This window comes from Glycine soja, chromosome 19 (assembly GCF_004193775.1).
Source record: "Glycine soja cultivar W05 chromosome 19, ASM419377v2, whole genome shotgun sequence".
Lineage (NCBI taxonomy): Eukaryota > Viridiplantae > Streptophyta > Magnoliopsida > Fabales > Fabaceae > Glycine > Glycine soja.
Window position 1 is genome coordinate 8,227,006 of NC_041020.1, and position 25,498 is coordinate 8,252,503.

Consider the following 25,498-nt stretch of genomic DNA (forward strand, 5'->3'; position numbering starts at 1 on the left):
CCCTGAGTCCAAGCATCAATGACCTCACACATCTATAGTGACCTCAATGTTCAAATGTCACCTTCACTACTAAAAAAAGGTTTTTTAATGACGGTTAAAAAGGCTTTTTAATGACGGTTTTGAACCGTCATTAAATATAACAACATTAAAAACCAAAGTTTTTTCAGGACGGTTTTTATAACAATGTAAAATTTCAGATTGTACTAAATTTCCCTCTCTAGGCAAAACTAAATTATAATTTCATTAATGACATTATAAACACCAACTACTTTGCAGAAGCTAAAGAGACACCTTTGGTTCTCTGTAATCACCACATTTAAAATGTCCAGTTATACAACAATAACATGCGCATTGTAACTTCAGCTTTACTAATTATAAACCTCTTGTGTCGAGCAACACCAACATCTGTATAATGCAACAAACAATATTTAACAAGTAACTGCAGAAGATTGTTAATACTATTCCTACAATCTATATATAACTTGAGCACTTGTATGAAAAATAAATTCTCAGTTCTATGTAACCCTTTCTCTCACACACAATCATAGGCACAAACCTTCTTTCATTTTTGGTTAAAAATAAATGTTATATAAAATCATTTTTTGAACTTGCACTCCATCTAATAAAGCTTTTAAGAGAGAGATTAACAAGAAAATATTACTAGCAACTCTAGGATGAACAAATAGACATCTGCAATAATAAGAAGGTAATTTATAAATCAATATCCTCACCGGAATGACTTAATAGAAACCATTTGGTATTGGTTCTGAAAGCACTCCAGTGCGCTAGAGTGTTTGTGATGCTTTCTAAGAAGAAAAAACATCTTTTTCAAAATGTCGAGGAGACTCCTTATTACTTAAGGTCTCATCCTAAGAACCCAAAGAAACAAATCCAAATTTTTCAACAAAATCTGAAGGCCAGCACGACACATTAGATGGCCCTTGCTCTGTCGGCCCTGCATCTTCTCGTGTCTCCTCCATGTTCTTATATATTTGGAATGAAAAACCATTTCGCCACAATTATAAACCCATAAGAGACATATCCAGGCTAAAGGTTTTTCTTAAAATACAAAATCATTGAAATATATATTTCAGTAACTCCAACTGCTTCAAGCTGGAGATCATGTAACCTATGAACCAAAAAACAAGGATATGGCAGATTAAAAAAATAAAACACCAGATAATAAAGGAATGAAAATTTTAAAAATCATAACACATGAAATTGAAGCTTACAACCAAGTGCCAAAAAAAAATTACTATACAAAAGGAATGAACAAGTTAAATGGAGAGACGTAAGTGTCTTGCTTTCAATTTTATGAGTTGCATCAAGCTGATGGCCACTATCATGTAGCCATGGATCTTCCAATTAGTGCATATCGTTTGCAATGCTTACATACAAGGAGGAAAAACAAGCATTTGCATTACATAAATAGGAATGTTTGCTTACATTCAGCTTCACTGACCTACGTAACTATCATAATTGAACGTTAAGTTAAGCATGTGTTTGTTTGCACATTCAATGTGTGCGTCTAACAAGGGTAAATGCATAAGCAACTAACTATTTGTTGCTTCAACTAAGACGCATATCCAATTTTGTTAAACATAGAAGCAAACATGCACGAGAAGATATAACATGATTAGGGAGACATGGAATAAAAAAGAAAAGAAAAAAAGTGAATACATTCATAAATTGATTTATTGGGTGTCCCAAAGGCCAAATTCTCCATACCTAGGTCAATTGTCAAACAATGTTAATATAAAAGCAATCAAGAAATGTCTATCTATCTTTTGTTGCAATTCTTAAGTCACATTTAGTCATAATTTATAAATGATGCAACAAATTTTCATGAAATCCAAAACACTAATGTTCATGACATTTTAAGAAAAAAATTTCTTGCAGAATGTATCCTAATTACATATTCTTACCCCTTTCCCCTTTTTTCTGTTATCAAAATAGGGATAATTGCATATAAATCTCACGGGACCCACCCAAATAAATACTCTCAAAAATCTAAATGGTGGGATGTTCTTTCATAGTAGTTCTTCAAATTTTAAGTATCCGAATTCAAATTTTGATTCCTTTTGCACTATTGACATCAACGATAAACAATGAACACACACTCACAATTTATAGCATTAACAAAACTACTTTCCAAGTGTCCTATTATTATCACTTCCATGTTATATCAGATCACATCTAAAAATATCAGTAGCAGGCAGCAAACAAAATAATCCACCTATATCAGATATTGATGAGATACCAGAAAAAAGGATGCATTCGAAACTCATGCACGAACTGCATCCATGATGGTACAATCAAAATCAGGACAATTCCAAGGGAAGCAACAAACATAAGAGATCTCTCAATCTTAGTATCTTTTTGCTTCAGCAGAAGCTGTATTTATAAACCACTCCCATATTTGGAGAATATATTTCAAAGCTATTGGATATAGCAGAAGACCAAGCACAAGCCCCTACAATAATAGAAGTAGACAACTTTAATTGATCTAGCTATACCATTAATAATAATTCGTAACTTATGGACAAATACCTGAATTATAATGCTTATCTCACTTCTACTTATTTCATATTCTACAGTAACTAACTCTGATGACATCAATAGTCCATGTAGCTATTCAAACAGTTTAATCACCAATTATTATGCACATACATACATATACGTAGGTCATCTGGGAACAATATCATGTTAAGAAGCCCTAACCTTTTTAATAGTAAGCAACAACATGTCACCAAAATAGAGAACAATACCAGAAGTCACCAAAAATGTTTCGCCTGGTATCAGAGGCAAAAATAGGATTATTAAAAGAGCATATGAACCAATTTCAATTGATATGACAGGTCAACATGATCAAATTAAGCAAAATAGGAAGTGCATTCATCTTCCATAGTTAAGTGAAGGAATCCATGAACTATAAAAACAGATCAATTCCAAGCATTTCTTCCTCTTTTTTATGAAACTTTTAATCCCATATCAGTTGTGACAAAAGTAAATCCCAAACACCAAGAAGAATAGGTGACTAAGACCACAAGTATAAAATAGAAATACCAATGGAAGCACATGAGGAAAAAGTTCTAAGGAAATGTTGACTTAGTTTCACAGATGCCAATCCATGACAAAGGGCCCACACTAGCTTCAGTGATGGGTGCAACCCTGCAAAGGAAGAAACAATGAAATTTAAGCAGAAGATGCATCCAAAACCTATATTGAATGGGTTTCATACCAACTTAGGTTGTTCCAAGGTCTAGTTCTTAAAAGATAACAACAAATTTCCCTTACGAACTATACATCTAATCCAATTTTGTACATTCCTTTTTTCTTTCAATTGAAACCCTACTTTAATGTTTTTAAATATTGATATTTTTATTACATATATGTTTCAAACAATCCAAACCTTAACAATGCATCAAGCAGTCAAAATTAAGAAATAGCCACTGTCCCATTTGCATCCAAGTCAACAATGTAGCAGCTGTTGGTCACAAAGAAATCATTGATTACCCGCGTCTTCCCTGCAACGACCATTACCATACATCAGCACTAAAACAAGCTTAAATCATACCCCCGACATCTTTTCAACACTACACGAAGCTTAACCTACCTAAGTAAGTAAGTGACTAACGTACCGTGGACAAAGCCCTGCTCTTCATGAACTACCACTCCTTGATTCAAATGAACTTTGAGCCGAGAAGAGTCGTCCGCGTCGTCGGGTTGAATGGAATAACAACGAAGTGGGGCTACGAGGTTTGAAATATCTAAGTGTTCACTCAATTACGATGAAGAGGGGCTAGGGTTCAAATTGTAACGAAGAGGGGGTACGAGGTTTGAAATGTCTAAGTCTTCACTCAATTACGATGAAGAGTGGCTAGGGTTCAAATTGTAACGATGATGGGCTAGGGTTCAATTGTAACAACAACGAAGAGGCTAGCTAGCTACTTCAATGAAAGGTGGGAGGTTCAGAGGCTATTCGTGCTTTTATTTTTTTCCCCCAATTACGACGATCTTTAACTAAAATCCATCGTAAAGTTTATTACATATAACATTCTAAGGTAATTTTTAATAACCTTCTTAGAATGTACGTCGTAAAATACAATTTTTTACAATAATTACAAAAATGTCACCGCACCACTTTCTAAATTGGTTCTCTAAATAACCGTTGTAGAACACACGTCGTCAAAAGTAATATTTTTAGTTATAATCTTAGCATTGATTTTTTAATATATAATTTTACCTCTTTAAGTATATTCTTGGAGTTAAATCCTTTTCTAGTGGACATGTTTTGGCCTTGTATAAATCTTTTTTTTTTTGTGAGAAGGAAAAAAAAAGGGGGTAAAAGGGAGGACAGATAACCACATAAACACATATTTTATTTAATTTTATAGGAGAAAGAAACCTTGGAAGAGATTTTGGTGAAAGATTTGGAATAATTTGAAAGGCCATAACACAAAGTGGTCCAGATTTAGATAGATGAATGGTACAGAACAACAAAGGGGTATTATAATATAATAGAAAATAACCTATGAGAATATGGTAAAAGGTTTGGAAAATTTTGAAAAATCACGTGGAGCCGAAATTTCTTTAGGGTGACTAGGGGTACAGGAATTGTACAAAAAAAAAGGTTTAATGGAATAAGTACAATATAAGGATGAAAATGGCCTGTGCCCCTCCTCAGCTTGCTCTTTGTGTCACAGCCAAACTATTGATGGTGAATTAACGGAAATATATATTTTCACTTACCCCAAGAGGAAATTAGAGACCAAGTTTCTATAGGATCACAGGACCAATTTAGTTGTGCGAATAGAATCTTTATAATATGCTTATGTAGTCCAATCTATTGGAAAATGATGGGTGGATACTCAAATGGTAGTTGATTCTTACATTTCATTTGGAATTAAAGAAAATCAGAGGGAGGGTACACATGTGTGAAAGAAAACAAGGAATTTTTTTGTTAAACTCACTCAAATATTTTTTTTTCTTTCAATTTAGAGATAAATATAATAAGACAAAACTTAAATAGGTATAAAGATAAAAACTCTCATTATTTATTATACATGTTTTTTTGTTGGAATATTTGTGTCATTTTATATCTCTCTCACTTTTCACTTTTTATTCAATCAAAGAACCATCTCATTTTGATACTATTTTTCTTTCTTTAACTTTCTTTCCTTCCTAAATCAAAGTATTAGAGAGATAAAAAGAGAAAAATATAAATATAACAAATGATATGATATGATAAAAAGATTAAGATAAAGAAAAATGACAACGGTCAGTACAATATTATTTGAACAATGAATGTTAATATATTATTACTGTAATCTATTCTAGTATTCTTTACCTCCTTGGAAGAGGAGGAAGGTTAAAGGACAATGACAAATCCAAAATTCTTAAGTCAATGAGTGTAAATTATAAAAAATAAAATTAGTAGATTTACTTATATAAATATAAATAAAATAAAATATAAAAATATAAGATTTTATTTGCAAATTTAATAAATTTTAAAAAATAAGGAAGTGCAATTGCACCCCTCACATGTAGCAGGTCCGCCATTAACCTAGCTAAAAAATGATTCGGCATGACACTAAAGACCAAAGGGAACAGGAAATGACTTGAGAAGCAAAAGGAAGTTCATAAATTGTAAAAAGAAACGAGTGATAAATGTAATGATAAGAAGTGGATAGATTATGATAGTTATAAATCTATCTATATAGTATATACATAATATAATAATGTTTTCTAAAAGAAATGTTGATACGAGAGATTTAATTTTTAGAGTCGTAAACAATTAATTTATTGTTAATTTTAACATTAAATAAAAAAATGATTTACATGTGTGTTTCTTATTAAGATCTATTATTATATTTATAATTAAAATTTTATAATTAATGATTGTCAATTTAAATCACTAACCGTTAGACTAATTCTTTTGTTTGGTAATCAGGATTTGAAACACTTATGCCAATCATTGATCTAATTAGACTAATTCAATTCAACACAAATAATTGGTTTATAGATCGTTTGAGATATATATTATTTATAAATCAATGGTCCATTATTTAATAAATTAATTATTGTACCTTATAATTAGTATGACTATAGAATAAAAAATTATTAAATTTATTTAATCAATCTATTTCAATTCTCATTAAAAAAACTATAATATATGTTTAATTATCTATATCTATCTATACTATATACATGCAAGAATGCTTTAAAATGGAAATTGGCGTTAACAATTATTTATTGAATCCTTTAATTATCTATTTCTATATCAATTTTCATTAAAAAAATATAAAATATTGTAATATATATTTAATTATCATAATATAAACTAACATTAATATATAACGAGGTACACGTAACATAATTCTCATTCATTTATAAAAAAAAACATAAAATATATTTATTATTATCTCATTTTCATACGTAATATATAATTCTCATTATATTATAATAATTATAATGATTAATTATTGTTAAATAGAAATTATATTTTTTATAATTTTAATTATAATTATTATTATGATTATTATAATAATTGTCAGTATTGATTATGGTAATTGAAGTCAAATATAGGAGTTTAATTTTATTTTAATTCTAACCACTAATTGTTAGATCAATTAGACTAATTCAATGATAATTTATTTAATAATTGATTAATTGTATAATACACAAATTTAATATATTTTTTCAATCAATTACAAGGCACTTTTCAATCTAATAAAATTTAAATTATGGAAAGAGAAAAATTGAAAAGTCCATTTAAACCACTTTTCAATCATAATAGCCAAGGAAATTGATTTGTCACTAAGATACAATAACTAAATTTTCTGATTAGTCTAACAATTAGTGATTTGAATGAAAATAAAATTAAATGGCTATATTTTATTTCAATTATCATTATCAATACTGATAATTATTATAATTACAATTATAGAAAATATAATTGCTATTTAAAAATAATTATAATTATTATATTATAATAATAATTATATATTACGTACGAAAATTGGATAATAAATACATTTAATAATTTTTTTTATAAATGAATGAGAATTATGTTACGTGTATCTCATTATATATTTAATTAATGTTAATGTTAGTGAGAATTATATTATGAAAATATATATTATAAGATTTATATTTTCTAATGAGAATTGATATAGAAATAGATAATTAAAGGATTCAATAAAAATAAATGTTAACATCAATTTCCATTTTAAAAACATTATTGCATGTATATAGTATAGATAGATATATCCCCTAAAAAAAGTATAGGTAGATATACATAACTAAATATATTTATATATTGCATATTTTTTTAATGATAATTGAAATAGATTGATAAGGATACGTCAATTAATTTATTAAATGACCATTGATTTATAAATAATATATTTCAAACGATTTATAAATCAATTATTTGTGTTGAATTGAATTACTCTAATTAGTCTAACAATTACCGATTTGAATTGGTAGTCATTAATTATAAATATATAACAATAAATCTTAATAAAAAAAACGTGTAAATCAGTTTTTCAATTTAAATTTAAAATTAGCAAAAAATTGATTATTTACAACTCTAGAGAATATCATGTGTCAAAAAGAAAACACATTCTTATTTATATATATATATATATATATATATATATATATATATATATATATATATATATATATATATTATAGACTATAAATATATATCAATCTCATAATATGTAATGAAAAAATATCGAGAGACACGATTAAGTTTGAAAAATAATAAATACTTACATTTTTTTATAAATAAACAATTTTTTTTTGAATATTATATAAACAACTGAATTGAAAGAAATAGATTTTCGAAACAATAAAAGTCTAAAATGGATGGAGTACTTTGGAATTAAGATAGGACCGTTTTAGAAGGACTTTTAAATTTATTTTATATTTCAGAGGCAAAATCAAAAGGTACTTTTAAAACATTTGAACAAGTTTATTATGTTATAAAAAAGTTTTTTTTTTCTTCAATTAGAAGCATAAATTGTTCGATTGGACTTACTATCTTTCAAAACTTTTTTGTTGTTTGAGTTCAAACAACTTTTCCGTCAAAAAAAGAAGTCAAAACAACTTTATAAATATCTCTTTTTAGTGTTTCATTCAAACCAGCTCAAATTACACAATTCAGTGGTCTTTTCTTTTACATGTGAACAAATATAAAAGTGATACCTAAAAAAGTATCATCGTACGTACTCTGAAAAACATTTCCAACTAAACAATCGCGTATACTTTTAACCCAAGGCTATGATAACTAATAATGGAAACATCATGCATATTTTCTGAACCTATTCATCTGTTAAGTGATATAAAAATAATAGGACATGAAGGTCAACATTTTAATTTTATGTTGGCAAACAAAGATAAGCATGACACCTTGGCGTGAGCCTATTACTTTTGTCTCATGCATAAAAGCCATGATCGTTGGCATCTTCAAATCTTCTAATCACGGAGTTGGTGAGAAATGGACTTGCTATCTCAATTTCAAAGCAAAATAATCTTGAGCAACCATGAAAGGAAATGATAATTAATCCACAAAGTAGTTGGAGTTTTGAATTACAACAGAAATAAAAAAATGGTTCTTGAATTCTAGTATATATCAAGTGGTAACTTTTATTATGAGAGTGAGTGAGAAGAATCAAATTATGAAAAGTTAAGATTAAAAGATAAAGTCATGTACTAAATAATCATTAAAAACTGTTTATTTTACTCATTCATATATGATTGTATATTTCATATTTACTCATCTTACCCTCATACATAAGCATCTCTCGTAAGTCTTAGTACACCCCGCATTATATGTATAATATGACGGATACATAAAATATAAATCGTGGACACAATACTCATTGACTTAATTTTCTTTATACATTTTAAGTTATGTGGGTAACTTGTAATTATACACATAGTGTATTGAGTAAAGCATTATTTTAATCCTTAAAAATTATATAACACTGTTATATTAGTCTCCAAAACTAAAAAAATAATCTAAAAAAGACCTTAAAAGTACAATGGGTATCACAATCCAAAATTTAAATAATAGCATCAACAAATGTTTAAGGTTTAGAGTTTAAGAACCAAAATAATAATATGTGATTGAATTTAGAGACTTAGATGAAATAATTGAAAATGTCTTGAGACTTTAAAATTTTCTTACTTTCAAGGACTAATGCAGCAATTTGTAAAACTTTTAGGAACTAGCTATCTCACATCCCGTAATTTGACTTCATCCCTATTTATAATGAGAGGTCATTTTATTAGGAGAGTAAGATGAGTAAACCTAAACTATACAATTATACATAAATATTTAAGATTTAAAGTCAAAATACATTAAGAAAGTCACACAACTTTTAAAAACTTATAGCTTAGTATTTTAATTAACCGATCATAATAACTTCTAACAATCATTATTTTTTTTTATTTCTCTCACATAATGTCCTCTTACCAATATTCTTAATATTGTGAGAAATAAAAACAAATAGAAATTGTTAATCATATTTGAATCATAAAGATTAAAAGACAAACACAATACCTTCATCCTTTAATATAAGAATTTTTTAACTAATTCACACTCTTTAAGAAAGATTAATTTAGTTAAAATTAATTATTTTAACAATTTATATTATTTTTTCAAAGTTATTCTTCATATTATTGGAATTCATCATCTCTTTCTTTCTACTAAATTAATTAATATGTTAATCTTCTTCAATTCTTATCAGAGAGAATGAACTTATCTTATTAAATTATATTAAAAATCTTATAGAAAGTAACTACCAATTTTTTTAAAAAAGAATCATATATATTTAAGGACGGAAGTAGTACATGACTTTTCAAAGTGATTATGTGACTAATAACATTTAATCTTGATGATTATTCTTAAAATGAAAACTGTCTTGGAGAGTAAATCTTAGTCATAATACTAATACATAAATGACCAAGATTCTTTTAATTAGTTTTAATCTTAACCACCCATCTGAAGTATAACTGGAGGATAGAGAATATATTCAAGAGATAGTATAGATCATTGGAACATTCTTGTATTTAACAAAGTGAGACTTCAACATTTCTTGATTGTGCTGCCAAGTTATCCCTTGGTGGTTGTAGATAATATCTGCTGCTCTGGCAGCCTTAAATTCTTTCCATCCATATTTTACTTGGGTGAATGAAGGAAGACAAGGATTGAAACACAGAGCAAAACATGAGACACTTGAAAATAACCAAAAACAAATTATCATAATGATTGCATTTATATCAAGCTGTTGATTTTACAGGGCATACAAATGCATATTGCTCTCAATAATTTAACATACAGCTGAATTCAGGACCTAAGAAGGAGGAAAGGAAACAGAAAACTCACTCAATATATTCATTTAGAAGTGGCATCATTACCTGAAAAGTGGAATTAGATTACCTGCCAAGTGAATCCTAGCAGATAAATTATTCTGGATACAGTTCCTGTGAGAGACACTACCAAACTAACCCCTTTCTTCTCCTAAACCTATCAACATGGTCTGTGCTCATACGAGATTTTTCCGGTTTGTCTGGTTTTTTAGACTTCTCGAGACGGCTATCTAAACTGTTTCTAGAAACTTCAGGGATTTCTGTACTCAATTCAGAAGTAACGGAAGTTCCACTTTCAGATTCTTTGCTAGCTTTGCCTTGATTATCAGATTCTACAGTGTCCTTTTTAGAACCATTTGCAGTTGCTTTAGATTTTCCAATTGTCTGTACAAATTTCTTTAGATGTTTAATGAATTCAGGGTAAAGCTCAAGATTACAATGTCCACCACCACTTACCCACAAGGGTTCGTACTTTACCTTGCAAAGCTCCCAGAGCTGCTTCCCATGGGACACATCGACAACTTCATCTGCTGTCCCCTGGTCATGGAAAAATTATAATCATCACTACTGTTTACCAACTTCTGAAGAAAAGACACAATAAAAAGAACATTGAAAACAAATAATTGGGAAAAATGCGCGAGATGAATGGCTACAGTCTTACTGATAGTGCAAACTACTAGTTACGAGTATAAGACCTTTTACACTCATGAGAGGAGTGTTAGTAGCACACTCTAACACATTCTATAATTAAGTTTTATTGAGACTGAAAACTATAAAAACATGAATGGAACTCATTAAATAAGAAGTGAGATCTACAAAATTGTGATTTCCAATAAATTGTTGGAGATCCTACATTGATTTAGACCATAACTCAAATTCTAAGGTATCAGATCAGAGTCTATCCTAGCTATTGTATCAGGCCATTATTGAACATCCCACAGATGTTTAGTCATGTAAACTTCATGCTCAAGATGTCCATTCCTTGGTGTGAGGATGGTGTGTTGGAGATCCTACATCAACTAGTGATACAAGCTAATCTAGTGGAGTTAAGTTAGGCTTAAACCCACATTCTAAGTAAATTTCAGCCAATAATAAAGAGTGTGTTAAAAAAAGTGTGTTAGAACGCATATTGATAACTACGGTTTTTCATTTGCAGTGGAAGTCTTTAACAGTTTTTTTCTTAAGGTAGTAACATATGGTTTACTATAAGTGTAAAATGATTTACACTGTCCATGGATTAAATCCAACAATGGCAAGTTACTTGACTTAATTAAGCATGTTCTAGCTATATATAGAAACGCATTGATTTGGAAGTCAACTTAATTTAAGCCTGAAAGAAACCATAAGCATTACCAACAAAGGAAAAAAAGATGGACATGTAGCCCTAAAAGAACACATTAAATTCAAGGGGGAGGGTGGGGGAGAGAAAATCACTTACATGTATAACCAAAACAGGACATTTGACTGCACCAACTTTATCAATATTCTGCATCGAAGAAAAACAAACCATGTAAATATCCATATATCGAATGAAACAGATTGGAATAGAATCTGTTAAAAACTCTACCTTGTAAATATCAAACCAGTATGTCCGTTTTACGGGGTATAGTACTCTAAGTCCTGACAAAATCGGACTATGCAAGATAACACCTCTCAGTTCTGCTATCCGTGAAGCAAGATCAAGTGTCGGACCACTCCCAACAGATTGACCATACAATATCAATTGCTCATCTTTCACCCCGTATTGCTCTTTTAGGCATTTATATGCAGCATCAATATCTGCGTATGTATTACATTCAGTTGGCTGTTTCAACATACAAAAAGGATGACTGTTATTAACTTACAAGCAATAATGTCACTCTGAAAGAACCATCTACAAACAACACCATAGTATTCCGCATTAAAATATTGATAGCTCACTTTACAAATAAACAAAACTTTCTTTATTTGATAATGAATTGCAGATAAACTGAAAGTCATTGATCCCAGACTGCGCTTATAAATCCACATTTTTCCATAAAACTATTCAAGCAGTTTAAATAATGTCTTTTACATTCATAAACAAAAAAAAAAAAAAAAACATTTGTGTTAGAATTAAGAATATTAAGATTCCTGGAATCTTCTTAGGGTAATGCTGTTATTAGTGTGGACTTGCAAGTAACACTTCATTAGTACTTCACCAAATGATGGGTATAAACAGGTGTCAATGCCTTGTATTATAACACATCAGATTAGGGAAGACAATGGGTATTGGACCCAGTGGGTACCCGCAAAAATTACTCATGATGAGTAGGATAATTGCCCCATTTTATGGGTAGGGGGCGGGGTACAGGTAATTAATTGCCTACAAATTTAACCGGGTACAGATGCGGGTACCTTAGTACCCAACTTGATCCATACCCTCACCAATAACAATAATAACAGTAACAAGAGTATAAAAGTGTATAAATATAGAAGAAATTTGTCAAAGGAGCCACAAGAACAATGCAACACATCTGAACAAATTATTTGGGGAAGATTAAGCGCGTTTAGTTATCTTCTCAATTGAATCATGAAGTCTGTAAACCGTCGTTGGTGTTGGAATTGGATGTGGGGGTGCGAAACTGCAAAAGCTGAGAGGAATGGGATAAACTGGAGATAGATAGAAATAGTTTTTATTTTGATGTATATTATTTGACTGAATTTTATTATTTTTTAATGATGTGTAAATTTTTAATTGGATGTGCCTAAATGTGATCTGTTAGGTATGTGTCCATCTAAGAATTAAGAATTACTCCAATAATAATAATAAGTTTAGAACCTGCAGAGCTGCAGAGGTAAGAATACTGGCCTGTAAAGACTTGACAATTTTTTAATTAGGGCCCTGAACTATGGATATTTTTAAATAAGTCACTGAATTATTTTTTTTCAATCGGGCCCCTGAACTTGTATGTGTTTTTTAATTAGGTCCCTGCACTAATTAAAAAACGAATACAAGTTTAGGAACTTAATTGAAAAAAAAAAGTTCAGGGACTTGACTAAAAATATTCAGATAGTCGAAGGACCTGCAGATAGTGGAAGCAATAGGCCAGGTCAGGCCAAGCTTTGCATAAATAGGCCTGGCCTGTTATAAAAAATTAAGGCTTGGCCTGGCCTATTAGCCTATCACAGAAGACAAGACAATTCATTCAGGACAGGTGACAACCAGACATATCCTTGTCTTGGAAGTCTCAAGTGAGCACATGTGCTGCAGAGCAAGCAACAAAGGTGCATTGGATTGCAATGGCCATGTCATTTGGGTGGCTGACCAATCTTGTGATGATCGAGAAGATAATGGTGGTGGTGGTGGTGATTGAAAAAGTCCACTGACAAGCAGTGAAATGGTTACTGACAATCAAACGAGAAGGAAAAGGGGGTGAGAGAAACAGAAAGTGGATGGAAATCTTGGGTTTCAGTGGTCGAATTTCGTGCAGAGACAATGGGAAGGTCAATTGTTGAAAACTGAGGTGGTTTGGACTTTGGAAACAGTATACCAAACAAAAGAATTCAAATTAAGAAACTCAATAGCAGAATAGTGATGAGACAGGTCACGGAGGATGGCAAACCAAGCTCTAATATAATGTTAAAATTTCAGGGATTGGTTAAAGACTGAGGAAAGCAGAGACTAAGGCAACGAATAATCTGATTTTGATATTGAATTCATGTGATACAAAATACAAAGCATGAATATCTGTTTATACTAATACTAGACTCCTAATCCTAATAAAATAAGAAAATAAATCATTAAATATGGAAACCACACCTAAATTAGATAGTCTAAGATACTCTAAAAGACTGAAAGATACAGTAATGATATAGTAAGATACTTTTACAAAAACTAAAGGATTCCCTTTTGCCTCAATATTTATGTCTTTTGAAAATATCTTGCTACACAAGTCATGGCCAATGGTCATAACTTATGTCTCATTTCCTTTGTTTTTCAAACAAGTCCTGGCTAGTGGGCACAACTTCCATGAAGTCAACTTATATATATAGGGAATATGTAGGTGAGACTTGAGAGCAATTGGTTATTGTGAAAAGATAAATGCACACATGACTTTCATAAATGATCGCTACCTAACTTTTCATCTTGATCATCTATGTATAGTTGTATAATTTAGATTTACTGTCTTCACATTCTTAGAATGAGAACAGTTTATACACTGTTATGAGCAGAAAAATCAGCTCAAGTAATCCTAGACTTCAAGGACTAGGGACCTCCCAAAGAAAGAAAGAAAGAAGAAAAGGGATTCTATTTTCTGCTTGAATTTTTCATTACATGTGTTGTTTATTTATAGGCAGCCAAAGTGCTAAGCTAATTCAAGCTAATTTCTTCTGCAGGTCCTAGAAGGTGCTGGCAATAACGGATTAAGGAAATATCCTAACAGAAAGATGCTTCTTTAGCAGACAGGATATTCCTCTAGCCACTACACATGCGCCAGCTCAGCGTCCCTTGTCAGACTCCATTATGAAATCCTTCAGGTATTGTGGCCTGGTGCTCTGCCTCTTGCTTCTTGGATGCATGATTGTCTCATCTTTGTCTGATAATTCCTTGCCCTTGTCTGTGCTGTGTATGGACTGATTCATAACACACACACACACAAAGTACAAGGTGGGAACTCTTATTTATTGTGAGAAATTAGAATACTTAATTACAACCTTTAGATTAAAATTGACAGTTTGAATTGCATATTTAATTACTGATCTCATGTGATTTTCTTCCTTTTTAAATTTTAATTGAAGATCATGTGAAATTTGTAATTAATTATTAAATTTGAATTGTTAATTTTAAATTTTTAATCTAATAGTTGTAAATATATTGTCTAATTTCTTACAATAACTAAGAGAGTGTGCGTGTGTGTAATAAACGTAATAGACATTAAGATTTAAGAATATTAAAAAGTTGTGTAGATATACATCTGAATTCTACTGATAGAGTGATAGACTTGGATGGGCTGAAAATTTAGACTACTAACCTTTCCTGTTGACTGTCCATAACCAGAGTAATCGTAACTGTAGAAAGAAAAGTTATTAAAATAAGTCAATGAAATGAAATAAAGTAGTAGAACTAAAGGACATATTTAAGGACAACATGGGAATATTGTATATGTGACATCTGAGAATAACAAAAGCATTCCCATATGCACTTTTAAATTTCATGTAATTGTATCCTATAAGTAGCCAAGAACCAAGACAACTTTATTTCTTATATTTACAATTAGAGAAATTCAAGACAAATATATACTGAGGAAGATAAATAAATTGCAGTATAGGATAGCAAACTGATGAAAAATAAAACAGCATAGAAGAACATTACAAGCTATCTTTTGCTGTATAAACAGCATACACACACAAACTCCCAATGAATGATTAAAAAGAGTGCATATAATATGACACTTGTGCTTCCATAAAATTTATTTTAGTTGGTATACTCATTCTTCATATCTTTTGGGCCTATTTAGGAGAAGGAGGAAGGAGGGAAAGATAGGGGAAATCAATACTACTAATATCAATGAATACAAAATTAGTAAAGGATGATGCCAGTAATAATTACCAAGAGTACAGACTACAGTCATAAATTATCATAGCTAACAAAATTTTAAGCAGAGGATGGTTGTAAGGTTCCTGATATTGATTTAACAAAATAATACAGCAGAAACTCAAGATGTAATATTGTTCAGTTCATACTTTTACCTTAAACAGAACCAAGTTTTGCTAAGAAGTATGGGAATAATCATGATGGAAAATACATTTCCAATATGAAAGATGATTGCCATGTGAAATTGGACCAAAGTAACTATTCTCTATAAACGAGTATGACTCAAGTGAACAAGAGTTATCTCTCCAAGAGACTCATTAATCACAACTTGAGGCCAAGTATGTCTTCAAGATAGTTACATTTACCGGTATAATTGTATAAATAAGTTGAATTATTAGTGAATTATTCAAACTTGACTCATCAAATGCTCATTCAAGCTTGTTAATTTATTAGCTTGAGCTTGATTATATAGATGATTCAACCTTAAATATATCATTTTTATGTTCAAATATTCTTTTATTCTCTTTTGTTCTTATTTTTATCTTATCCTCTAACATGAAAATATATATTAAATACTTAATTAATGTGCTTAAAATTATTAAAAGAAAAACACTTCCCTGCTCAAGTTATGAATGAGATAAATAAGCCAATCTTAAGCTTTATATTTTTCTAACAAGTCAAACTCAAGATTTAAATTTGGTTGATTTAAATGAGTCAAACTTGAGCACCATATTATTTTGGTCAGCAAAACTTGAACTTAAAGTTTTTGACTCAGTTTGACTCATTCACACCCCTAGTCACAATGTACAAAAATATCAATTTCCCTGAGTGATATCCAGTAACTGAAATTGTCTCGTGAGTTAACAATAAGTAACTACAAAAATAATTATTTCATTAAAAAGTTCTAACATAATCTATATAGTGGAACAAATAAAACATAAATTATTCAAGGCATTTTTCTCAAAAATATTACAGTCTTAAAAAAGAGTATTGTTATTGGTTTATGATTTAACTTTGGAAAGGTCACTTCTAGAATCTAAGTTGTCTGTTGAAGAACTTTGCTTGAATCCATAAATAATTTGCCAAAAAAAGACATCTGAGAAAATGAGTGAGTTAAAGAAATAGGGAAGATCTCAGTGAGAATTACAAATGATAGAGGGTTTGTGGCCTGAGAGAAGTGAGAAAAGTTGTAGAACCAATAGTTGTGATGGACAAACCATGACCATTTCCCATTAGGATCCTGTCAAAGCTCTAAAATGGAGTGCCATGAAGCAATCTTTTGGATTTAGGAGTAACAGGATGAGTTGTTCTTGAAATCAGACACCATGTTTCTGTGGAAAGATCCTCAGGACCAGCAGGTAGTGCATGACCTAATCTTAGGTCACAGGGAAGAGCCAGCTTTGAAAAGTCACAAAAGCGAGTGGAGGAAATGCTTGGAGAGATGTTCTGCCTATATGATAAGAGGGCGTGAAGCAATTGTTGGATGAAGCAGACCTAAATAGAGATTGTAACCTGTATCAGTGAATCAATAGCAGGATAATGAGCTGGAGTGTAGTCAGGATAATGAGCAGGGGAGCATACAGAATGGCCTGAGCTCCATGGAGCAGGACAAAATCCATAGTACTGAGAAGATTTAAAGCAAGGAGAATATCCATGAGATTAGCAGTAGTGGCATCTGGCATCATGCCCTACAACCAAAAGACCACCCTTGGCCTCTGTAACAGCCAAAGTGGCTACCTCCTCCACAAAAGGAACCATGATGTCCGCCATAATACTGGATCCAGCTCCTCTTAAAGAGAGCAACTCACTTAGAAGGTAAAGTAACAAATCTCAGTCATTGATTACAAAATCTTGAGTAATTGGACCAGGTGTTTGTGGAACTGCTGCTGGAGGCAAAAAGGAATCAGAACCTTGAGTAAGGTTGATTGAAAGTGCATCAGCTAGTACAGCTTTCTAGCTCTTCTTAAGCCGCCCTCCTGATCAAGGAGTCGGTTGACTTCCTTGATAAGGAAAGCATCAAATCTACCACTGACTGCAGCAGGGAAAAAATCATACTCATTTGGGAGTCCTCCTGAATTGGTCCAAGATGATCTAGAGGAGAGACTGAATCTCCAATAAAAAGCAAGAAATGGAATCAAGAATGACTTTTATTCTTGAGGCAGTGCAGCTCAGATCTAAAGTGACAAGATTTTGCTAGTATTTGTTCAAGAAAAAGGTTATGGATCTCCTCCCAAACTTGCCAAGAATGAATACACCCGTCAACCCAGGGAAGAAATGAATTAAAACATAAGGCTGGAGCCAGGCTAAGAGAACAGAACTCTGCTGCTCCTACTCAACATAGGCTAAATTCACTAGGCCTTGACCATGATCTTCTTCTGTTCTGAATCTGAAAGGAATTGTTTGATTTCCTACATAGTTTGTAGTTGGTGGCCTTGGATATTACCTCTTTGTTGATTCCAGTTGAGAAAATTTTTCTTGTCTAGTTTGATAGGGATTGTGTGGGAAAATGTAACTAGTACAAAATATGGGGCTTCTAGAAAATGGAAACGATGTTGATGGAATGTCATGGTACCAGGACAAAAAAACAGGTTTGATACCATATTTTTCAGCATCGTAGACTGAAAAGCTATTCGATAATGTTAGTATTCGAAAGTGTCATCTCTGATGCAAAGACTGAAACTTATATAGTAACTGAAGCTGGAACTGCATTGAGTTCAGCTACAACAGACTGTAAAAAACTACAGTAACAGTCTACAATTAACAAACTAACAGCAACAGGACACAACAAAACTGTAACAGTAAAAGGTTGCACCTAACAAGCATAACAGTAATAGAACATGTAACAGTAACAACACATAATACTGTATTGTGTATACACTGCCATGCTATGACGTACATAGGTTAAACATTCAGTATCATAAAAAAGAATAAATCATTCACAACCTTGGTCAATAAAAACAATAACTGGCCATATTCTAAAACATATGTCAGCATCAAGAGCTACTGAGATAGTAAGTTCCAATTTCCTAGTTACTAATAACTATGACACAGGTACATGTTATAAGCAGCCTAATCTCTGCACCGTAAAAACGAAGACAACAAGGCAAGTTCAGCTCTTCAGAATAGCAATACTAAGAAGACACAAACAGAACTTTCAAGTTTCAACACCACAAAGATAGATAACAGGTAAGCATCGATCCACTCAAAACTTTTCTTTTCACCATTATCTTTTATGCCAAAAACCATCTTAACAGGAAAAGAATGTTCTTCCAGCAATCAAATTTTCCATTACTGTGGCTGACTTCTCTAGAAAAAGTTAAACCACCTTCCTCTTAAACATCGCCACCCTCATTTTGATTCCCCAACTACCCTTTACCCAAAGAAAACAGAACCTTCCTTAAACCACTTTTTTCCCTTCAGAACCATCACAGAAATAGCATCACCATTACCAATTCCAACTCCAATCATAAAACAACATCATTAAAAAGTACAGAGAAAAGCAGGAGCAAGCAACCGGAGCTTAATCAAAAGAAACTCACCCAGATGCTTAATTTAACATAACAATAATTATATTTTTTATTAAAAAAAGGAAGCAACTTAACACTTTAATTAACTAAAACTCAAAAAGTAAGAAAAAAAAGAAAAAGAAAAGCAAACCAATTAAATACAGACCAGAACATTCTGATTCCTCCAAGATCATCCCAGACACAACCAATTAATGCAAACAACACTCAAGCCAAAAGCAATCACAGCAACATCAACATCAAGCTAAGTTATTCACCAAAAAAAAAAAACATCAAGCTAATTTTTTTCAACAAAAAATACAAAAAAAGGAAATTATTACAACAACAACAACAACAACAACAACAAAGCCTTATCCTAATAGTGAGCTCAGCTACATGAATCACAAGACAAGACGAAAAGAAAATTATTAAAATACAAAAAAAGGGAAAAGTACCCCATAACATTGAGGCGAAGCCTGTTGCTCAATTCAACGAAAAGTTCGAACATTTGGCCCAAATCCGCGGCATTCCCGTGAGAATAGAGCATGGTGCAGGTGGGTCTATGGTACTTAACGTACAACGCCACGATTTCGTTGCCTCGGCGCGTGCGAAGCTTAAGCACGTCCACGTTGTCCTTGCTCGGCACCTCCGGAATGGCGAGGCGCGGCGGCGCCGGCGGAGGGTCCGAGAAGCCGCCACCCTCGGCGGCGGCGACCACCGTGTAGGACGGTGGGTGCGGCGGGAAGAAGGCGAACTTGGCGGCGATCGAGGAGGTGACTCCGCCCATGGCGGCGATGACTCATACAGGCTGCGCGTCACGGCGGCGCGTGGGTTTTGAAAATTGTGCTCTTTTGGTGGTGTTGGTGTTGGTGCTGGTGGAGTTCTTTCTTATTATATTTTTGTGAGTAACTTTTTTGAATTTCTAAGTTCTTGAGAGAGATAGAGAGAAGAAAGAGACTGTTCAGTGTTGTTGGTGTATTTGTCGACTCAGCTTTGCTTTTATTACATGGGATTGACAACAACAACAACAACGTACGTGCCTAGATAACTATAATAACGTATGTATCTATGGGTACGCTGTATATTTTGTTTAATTACTCGTTCTCACAGTTACAAAAAATTTAGTACCAGTACTATTGTAACTAATTCTATGGTAGGTGTAAGTTATATTAAATTATAAGTATAGTATTTAAAAAGTGTAAAATAATGTAAAAGTAATAAAATTATGATTTATTTAAAAAATAAAAAAATATTGAAGATAAAAATTAAAAAAAAATTAAAATTTAATATTTTTAAGAAAATATTTCAAGTAGTATTAAAAAAATACTAAAAGTTTTTAAAAAAATATTAATTTTTTATCAAACAATTAAATAAATTTTTCAACTAGTATAAAAATAACTAACTAAAATATCTTTCTAAACAAAATTTATAACTAAAAGAGATTTAGCAAGACTATGATTTGCTTTAAAACATCTTCTAATTATAATTTATTAATATATTTTAATTAAAAACAAATAAATATGTATTAAAATAAATATCACAAACATTTACTAACATATTGAATACATATTTGTTTTTAGCTAAAGCATGATAACAAATTACATTATCGATCAATCTATTTTTAGATAAATTTTAGTTGTAACCTATTACAAATTGCTACATAAAAATACATGTTTTTTTTTAGTTTTTACACATATTTTTAATCTGTTAAAGTATTTGTGATAATAATTAAAAAATAAAATGATATGTATTGAAATTAAAAATGATTAAAGTTATATATGTAAGAATTAAAAAAGGGATATTTTTAACTGTAGGAATTAAAAGAGAAAGTCTTTAATTATAAAATCAAATTATTATCAACAACTTATTGATTTGTGCGGTATTGATTTTGATCCTTTCATACCAATAACATCTTAATAAATCGATGAGTAATTGAGCTTATATTGTACGTGTTCTTATCGCAAATTGTTATGTGTCCTCTCTTCAATTGCGTTTGGTATCATATCATGTTTCATACCAAACCCATCGTCTCTCAGTCCAATCGTAAATTTAAATATGTTAATCAATCACGCCTGAGTTAATTAGTGGATAGTTAAGTTAATTTAATTTGGTTATTTATAACTGTGATTTTTATTGGGATTATTAAAAATAAGAATTTGGTTTTAGAGGGTTTTATTATTTGAATTTATTGATGTAACTCTCAAAGTGTAGAACCGGTTGTTATATAAGAATTGAGCTTATTTTTTATAACAAATTTGAGCTTTTCTTATGATATATAAGAATTGAGTTTATAACATTTAGAATAGAACCGGTTGTGACTTGGAATTTAGGATATTAAAGTATAAAATTTCAGGCTCAATTCTGTAATTTATATATATTGCTTAATGTGTTGTTTATCCAAATTAAAAAATATTCTTAAAAAAATACCATGATGTTGTTGAGTTATCTTTGGAAGGGTGACTTTAAATGGATACAGTTCTTCTTAATAATTTGGAGAGTTTTCCTTTTTTTTTCCGGTTATTCTTCAAATTTATTTTGTTCAACGTATTTTCCGTACTAGACCTTGAACGAAAATAAAACAATGTTCCATTTCCTATAATGTTGCCTCAATTGCTAAGAAGTGGCAATAAAATAAAAGTCTATCTTATACAAACATATTATTGGAGGGGAAATTTTCTGAAAGTAATATATCTATAATGTGGTTTATTTTTTTTATCTAAATAATAATTGAAAAATAAATATACTGATATATACTTTGTATATAATTTTTTGTTTGTTTTAGTGATGGTCTTGTCCTTTCAAGAATTAAGTGTAAAAGTAATAAAGACTTTATGCATTTATGTTTAAAAGTATTTTCTTTTGTCGGATTCTATTTCAACCGTAGTCGTAAAAAATTGACTCAATAAAGCTGAAAAAGCATAACTAACTAAGAACAAAAAATATAAGGACAATTTTTCTTTTTTTTTTTTCATTTCATTCAGATTACTGGATTTAAATTTGATCGAAAGCAGTCTAAATCTTCGATCATACTGTCTACCACGAACCAATTAATTTTTTTATTTTGCCATATCAGATTATATTATTTTAATTGAATTAAAAATAAAAATATTAAAATTTGGGATTGAGTTTTGAGATGGGGAAGTAGGAGGTTAGGAGGTTGGCTGGAAGAAAAAAATGAGGGTTTGAGTTTTGAGATAGATGAATATTGGGTTTTTGATATGGGGAACTGAAAGCGAGGAAGGCCTAGGGTAACCCAAAAAATACAGCGTTAGAGTTTTAAGATAAGAAAGTGAAGAGGAAGAGGATAACAAAAAAAAAAAAAAAAATACAGGGTTGGAGTTGAAGACTGAGGAGTGGGGCGGATAAAAGTGACTGAAAAAAAATGAGAATGTGGGTTTTGAGATTAGGGATTGAGCAAAGAAGGATAGTTGAAAAAAAAGAGTTGATAAGTTCTTTATAAGTGATTTGGAATAGTTTTTAATAATTAATTTAATGTGACTAAATGAATAATTTGATAGTAATCTCAAATTTGAATCTGTAGTTGTATCTAATATTTGAATGAAGAATTTTAGTATTTTATGATGGTCTAATCCGATTCAAGTAATATTATTGTCTATGACAAAAGATATATGTAATCTTTAAAAAAATTGGTTAAAATATCAATGTAAAATAATTTTATACTTAGGATACATATGAAATAAACACTAAGTTTATAATATTCACACATTTTGCTCAATCAATTTAGCTAGATCAACCCTTCTATATTTTGTGTAAAATGAGTTTTTATTAATGTAAAAATTACCAAACCATGACAGCACAATTTTTTTTGCATATTGTTGAGAAAAACTCAGTTTTACATCGGCTAGAAATAAAATCAAAATAGGGTATATAAGTGGAAGATAATTCTCATCCTATAAATTAACTTTTGAGATTAAATTAAATTCAAACCTACATTTTAAGGTAGTATTAGAGTCTAATATAGATCCATTAAACGAATCATCCACCATGTCATCCACGCACTAAACCCAAAAGTATTATAAATAAAAGATAATCAATATCTTATGAAGTTATTTTATGAACTAACTTTTGAAATTAAGTTAAATTAAAATTTACATTTTAAGAAAGAGACATCATATTAGATATAAGTAGACTTCTTATTAAAAAAAAAAAGAAGGAAATAGGATTGATAAGGATGAAAGTGAGATCCGTTGACTTGAATTGATTACAACTATTATCATTTTTCCATATCATAATATAATTGATTCTATCATCATTTTTCTCACGTTATAACAAAATTGAGTGTTATTATGACATTGAACTTTGAAGCAATACTTCCGTTGAAATTTCGATTGTCAATGAGAAAGTTAAAATACTTACTCCTTGGGAGTTGTAATTATATGAGCCCTGTTTCCATAAGTTTGAAATAAGTGAATATGTGTATGTTTTGGCTTAAAAAAGAGGGAGATGGTATTTCTGCCTGAAACTAAAGTCTTGAATTATGTTAACACTTGTTTGAATATGGAATATGACATTTATATATAGAGAGAGAAGTAAGGTTGATCGTTCAATTCAAAAAAAAGAAAGGTTAATCATTTGATTGGAATATATGACATAATCTCTCTCTCTCTCTCTCTATATATATATATATATAAATTTGAGTTAGGACAAATTTATTAATATATTATAATTTAAAAAGTCAAGTATCATAGAATCTCAAATAACCAACCCATTTCTGTGCTGTTTGAATATATGTATATAACTACTAAAGTAGTAAAATTACTTTGAAGTTGTTGAAAACTGAGATTGTCCACTAATTATTTTACTCATATTACACATGACGTGAAGGATTTTTTTTAGCTAAAATATACATTTTTTCTATAAAATTAAAAATATTCATTTTTATCTCCTATAATTTTTTTGTATTTTTTAGTCCTCGTGAAATAAAAATATATCATCGTTGGGCTATAAAACATTGGGATCTCTCAGTTGCATTTATACCATAATAATTGAACTAACATGATTCTTTTCTTCTCCAATTCATTAAATCATTTGATGTGACAATTTTTTTAGGTTTTTTTTTTGTCAATTACAGTGAGGGAGAGAAGAGTGTAATAGAGAATGATCCAAGTGTAGGAAAAAAGGTGTTAAAAAATACATATTACAAAATAAAAGGATCTATTTTGTATTTAAATTAGATTATAAACAAATGATTTATTAAAAAGTGTACTTGTTGATGATTTCTTGAAGCATAAAAATTGAAATAACAATTGACCAAGTCAAACTTGTATCTAGTCGTCTTTTCAACCCAAATTCCAAATATAAAATCATATATGTGTGTTTCTCTTCTTTCACCAAATCTTTCATATTATTTATATTTTCAGTGCTAGCAAAAATATAATAATATTCTACCTTTTTTAAATCAATTAATCATTTGATAATATTAAATTCTCTAATTTAATTAATCATCAAATATTAAAATAATTTCTTTAATATAGATTAGAACACTTTTTTGTGTGTGACCCCGTAGGTTCAATACTAAGCCGTTAATATATTAATCAAATTAATATACTAATCAAGGTAGGTGTCTAGCAACACTCCTTAACATCCGGATAACATGAAGTGACATTTTACTTTCAAGAATCATTAGAAGAGTAGTATAATAATTTCTTCCATCTTTACAGCTCTGAGTTAACTGTAGAGCATGGTATTACTGTCAAACCCTTTTAAGTTAACTCATAATGACTTAAGAAACTCATTTCTTCTTTCATTTAATTTTTCTGCTCATGATATAATTTTATTCGTAGAGCTCAAACTCATTACCAAGAGTTGATGGATTCTTTCTTGATTAATCATTAATTCTACAAGTATTTAATCATATCTAATATATATTCAACAAATGCTCTAAAACATTAGGTGTCTAGAATCAAAATATAACAAATAATTTGTTAATTACTATGACAATCTCAGGTCAAAGAAAGTTATTATACTTCTTCTTGAGAATTTTCTATTGACAGTTTATGATAAATTTTAACCATTATAAAATTTCAATTGA

At 30.4% G+C, this 25,498-nt stretch overlaps 1 protein-coding gene and 1 long non-coding RNA gene across 3 annotated transcripts; both read right to left on the reverse strand.

The window, feature by feature from the left end:
• Nucleotides 1-2,214: 2,214 nt before the first annotated feature.
• On the reverse strand, nt 2,215-2,792 carry LOC114399225. The gene is made up of 3 exons (XR_003663683.1): nt 2,722-2,792; nt 2,551-2,631; nt 2,215-2,473 (listed from the first exon to the last, which is right to left on the reverse strand). It is a non-coding gene; the product is annotated as an uncharacterized LOC114399225 (long non-coding RNA).
• A 7,467-nt stretch (nt 2,793-10,259) lies between these two features.
• On the reverse strand, nt 10,260-20,429 carry LOC114400640 (alpha/beta hydrolase domain-containing protein 17B-like). Of its 2 annotated transcripts, XM_028363185.1 has the most exons (6): nt 19,902-20,429; nt 15,381-15,417; nt 11,954-12,190; nt 11,825-11,872; nt 10,864-10,923; nt 10,260-10,770 (listed from the first exon to the last, which is right to left on the reverse strand). In XM_028363185.1, the coding sequence occupies exons 1-6, from the start codon at nt 20,231-20,233 to the stop codon at nt 10,513-10,515; spliced, it is 972 nt and encodes a 323-aa protein (XP_028218986.1). In that variant the 5' UTR covers nt 20,234-20,429; the 3' UTR covers nt 10,260-10,512. The 2 variants fall into 2 exon arrangements, with proteins under 2 accessions (XP_028218986.1, XP_028218985.1); XM_028363184.1 differs by having other exon boundaries at nt 10,260-10,923; nt 19,902-20,427.
• Nucleotides 20,430-25,498: the final 5,069 nt, after the last annotated feature.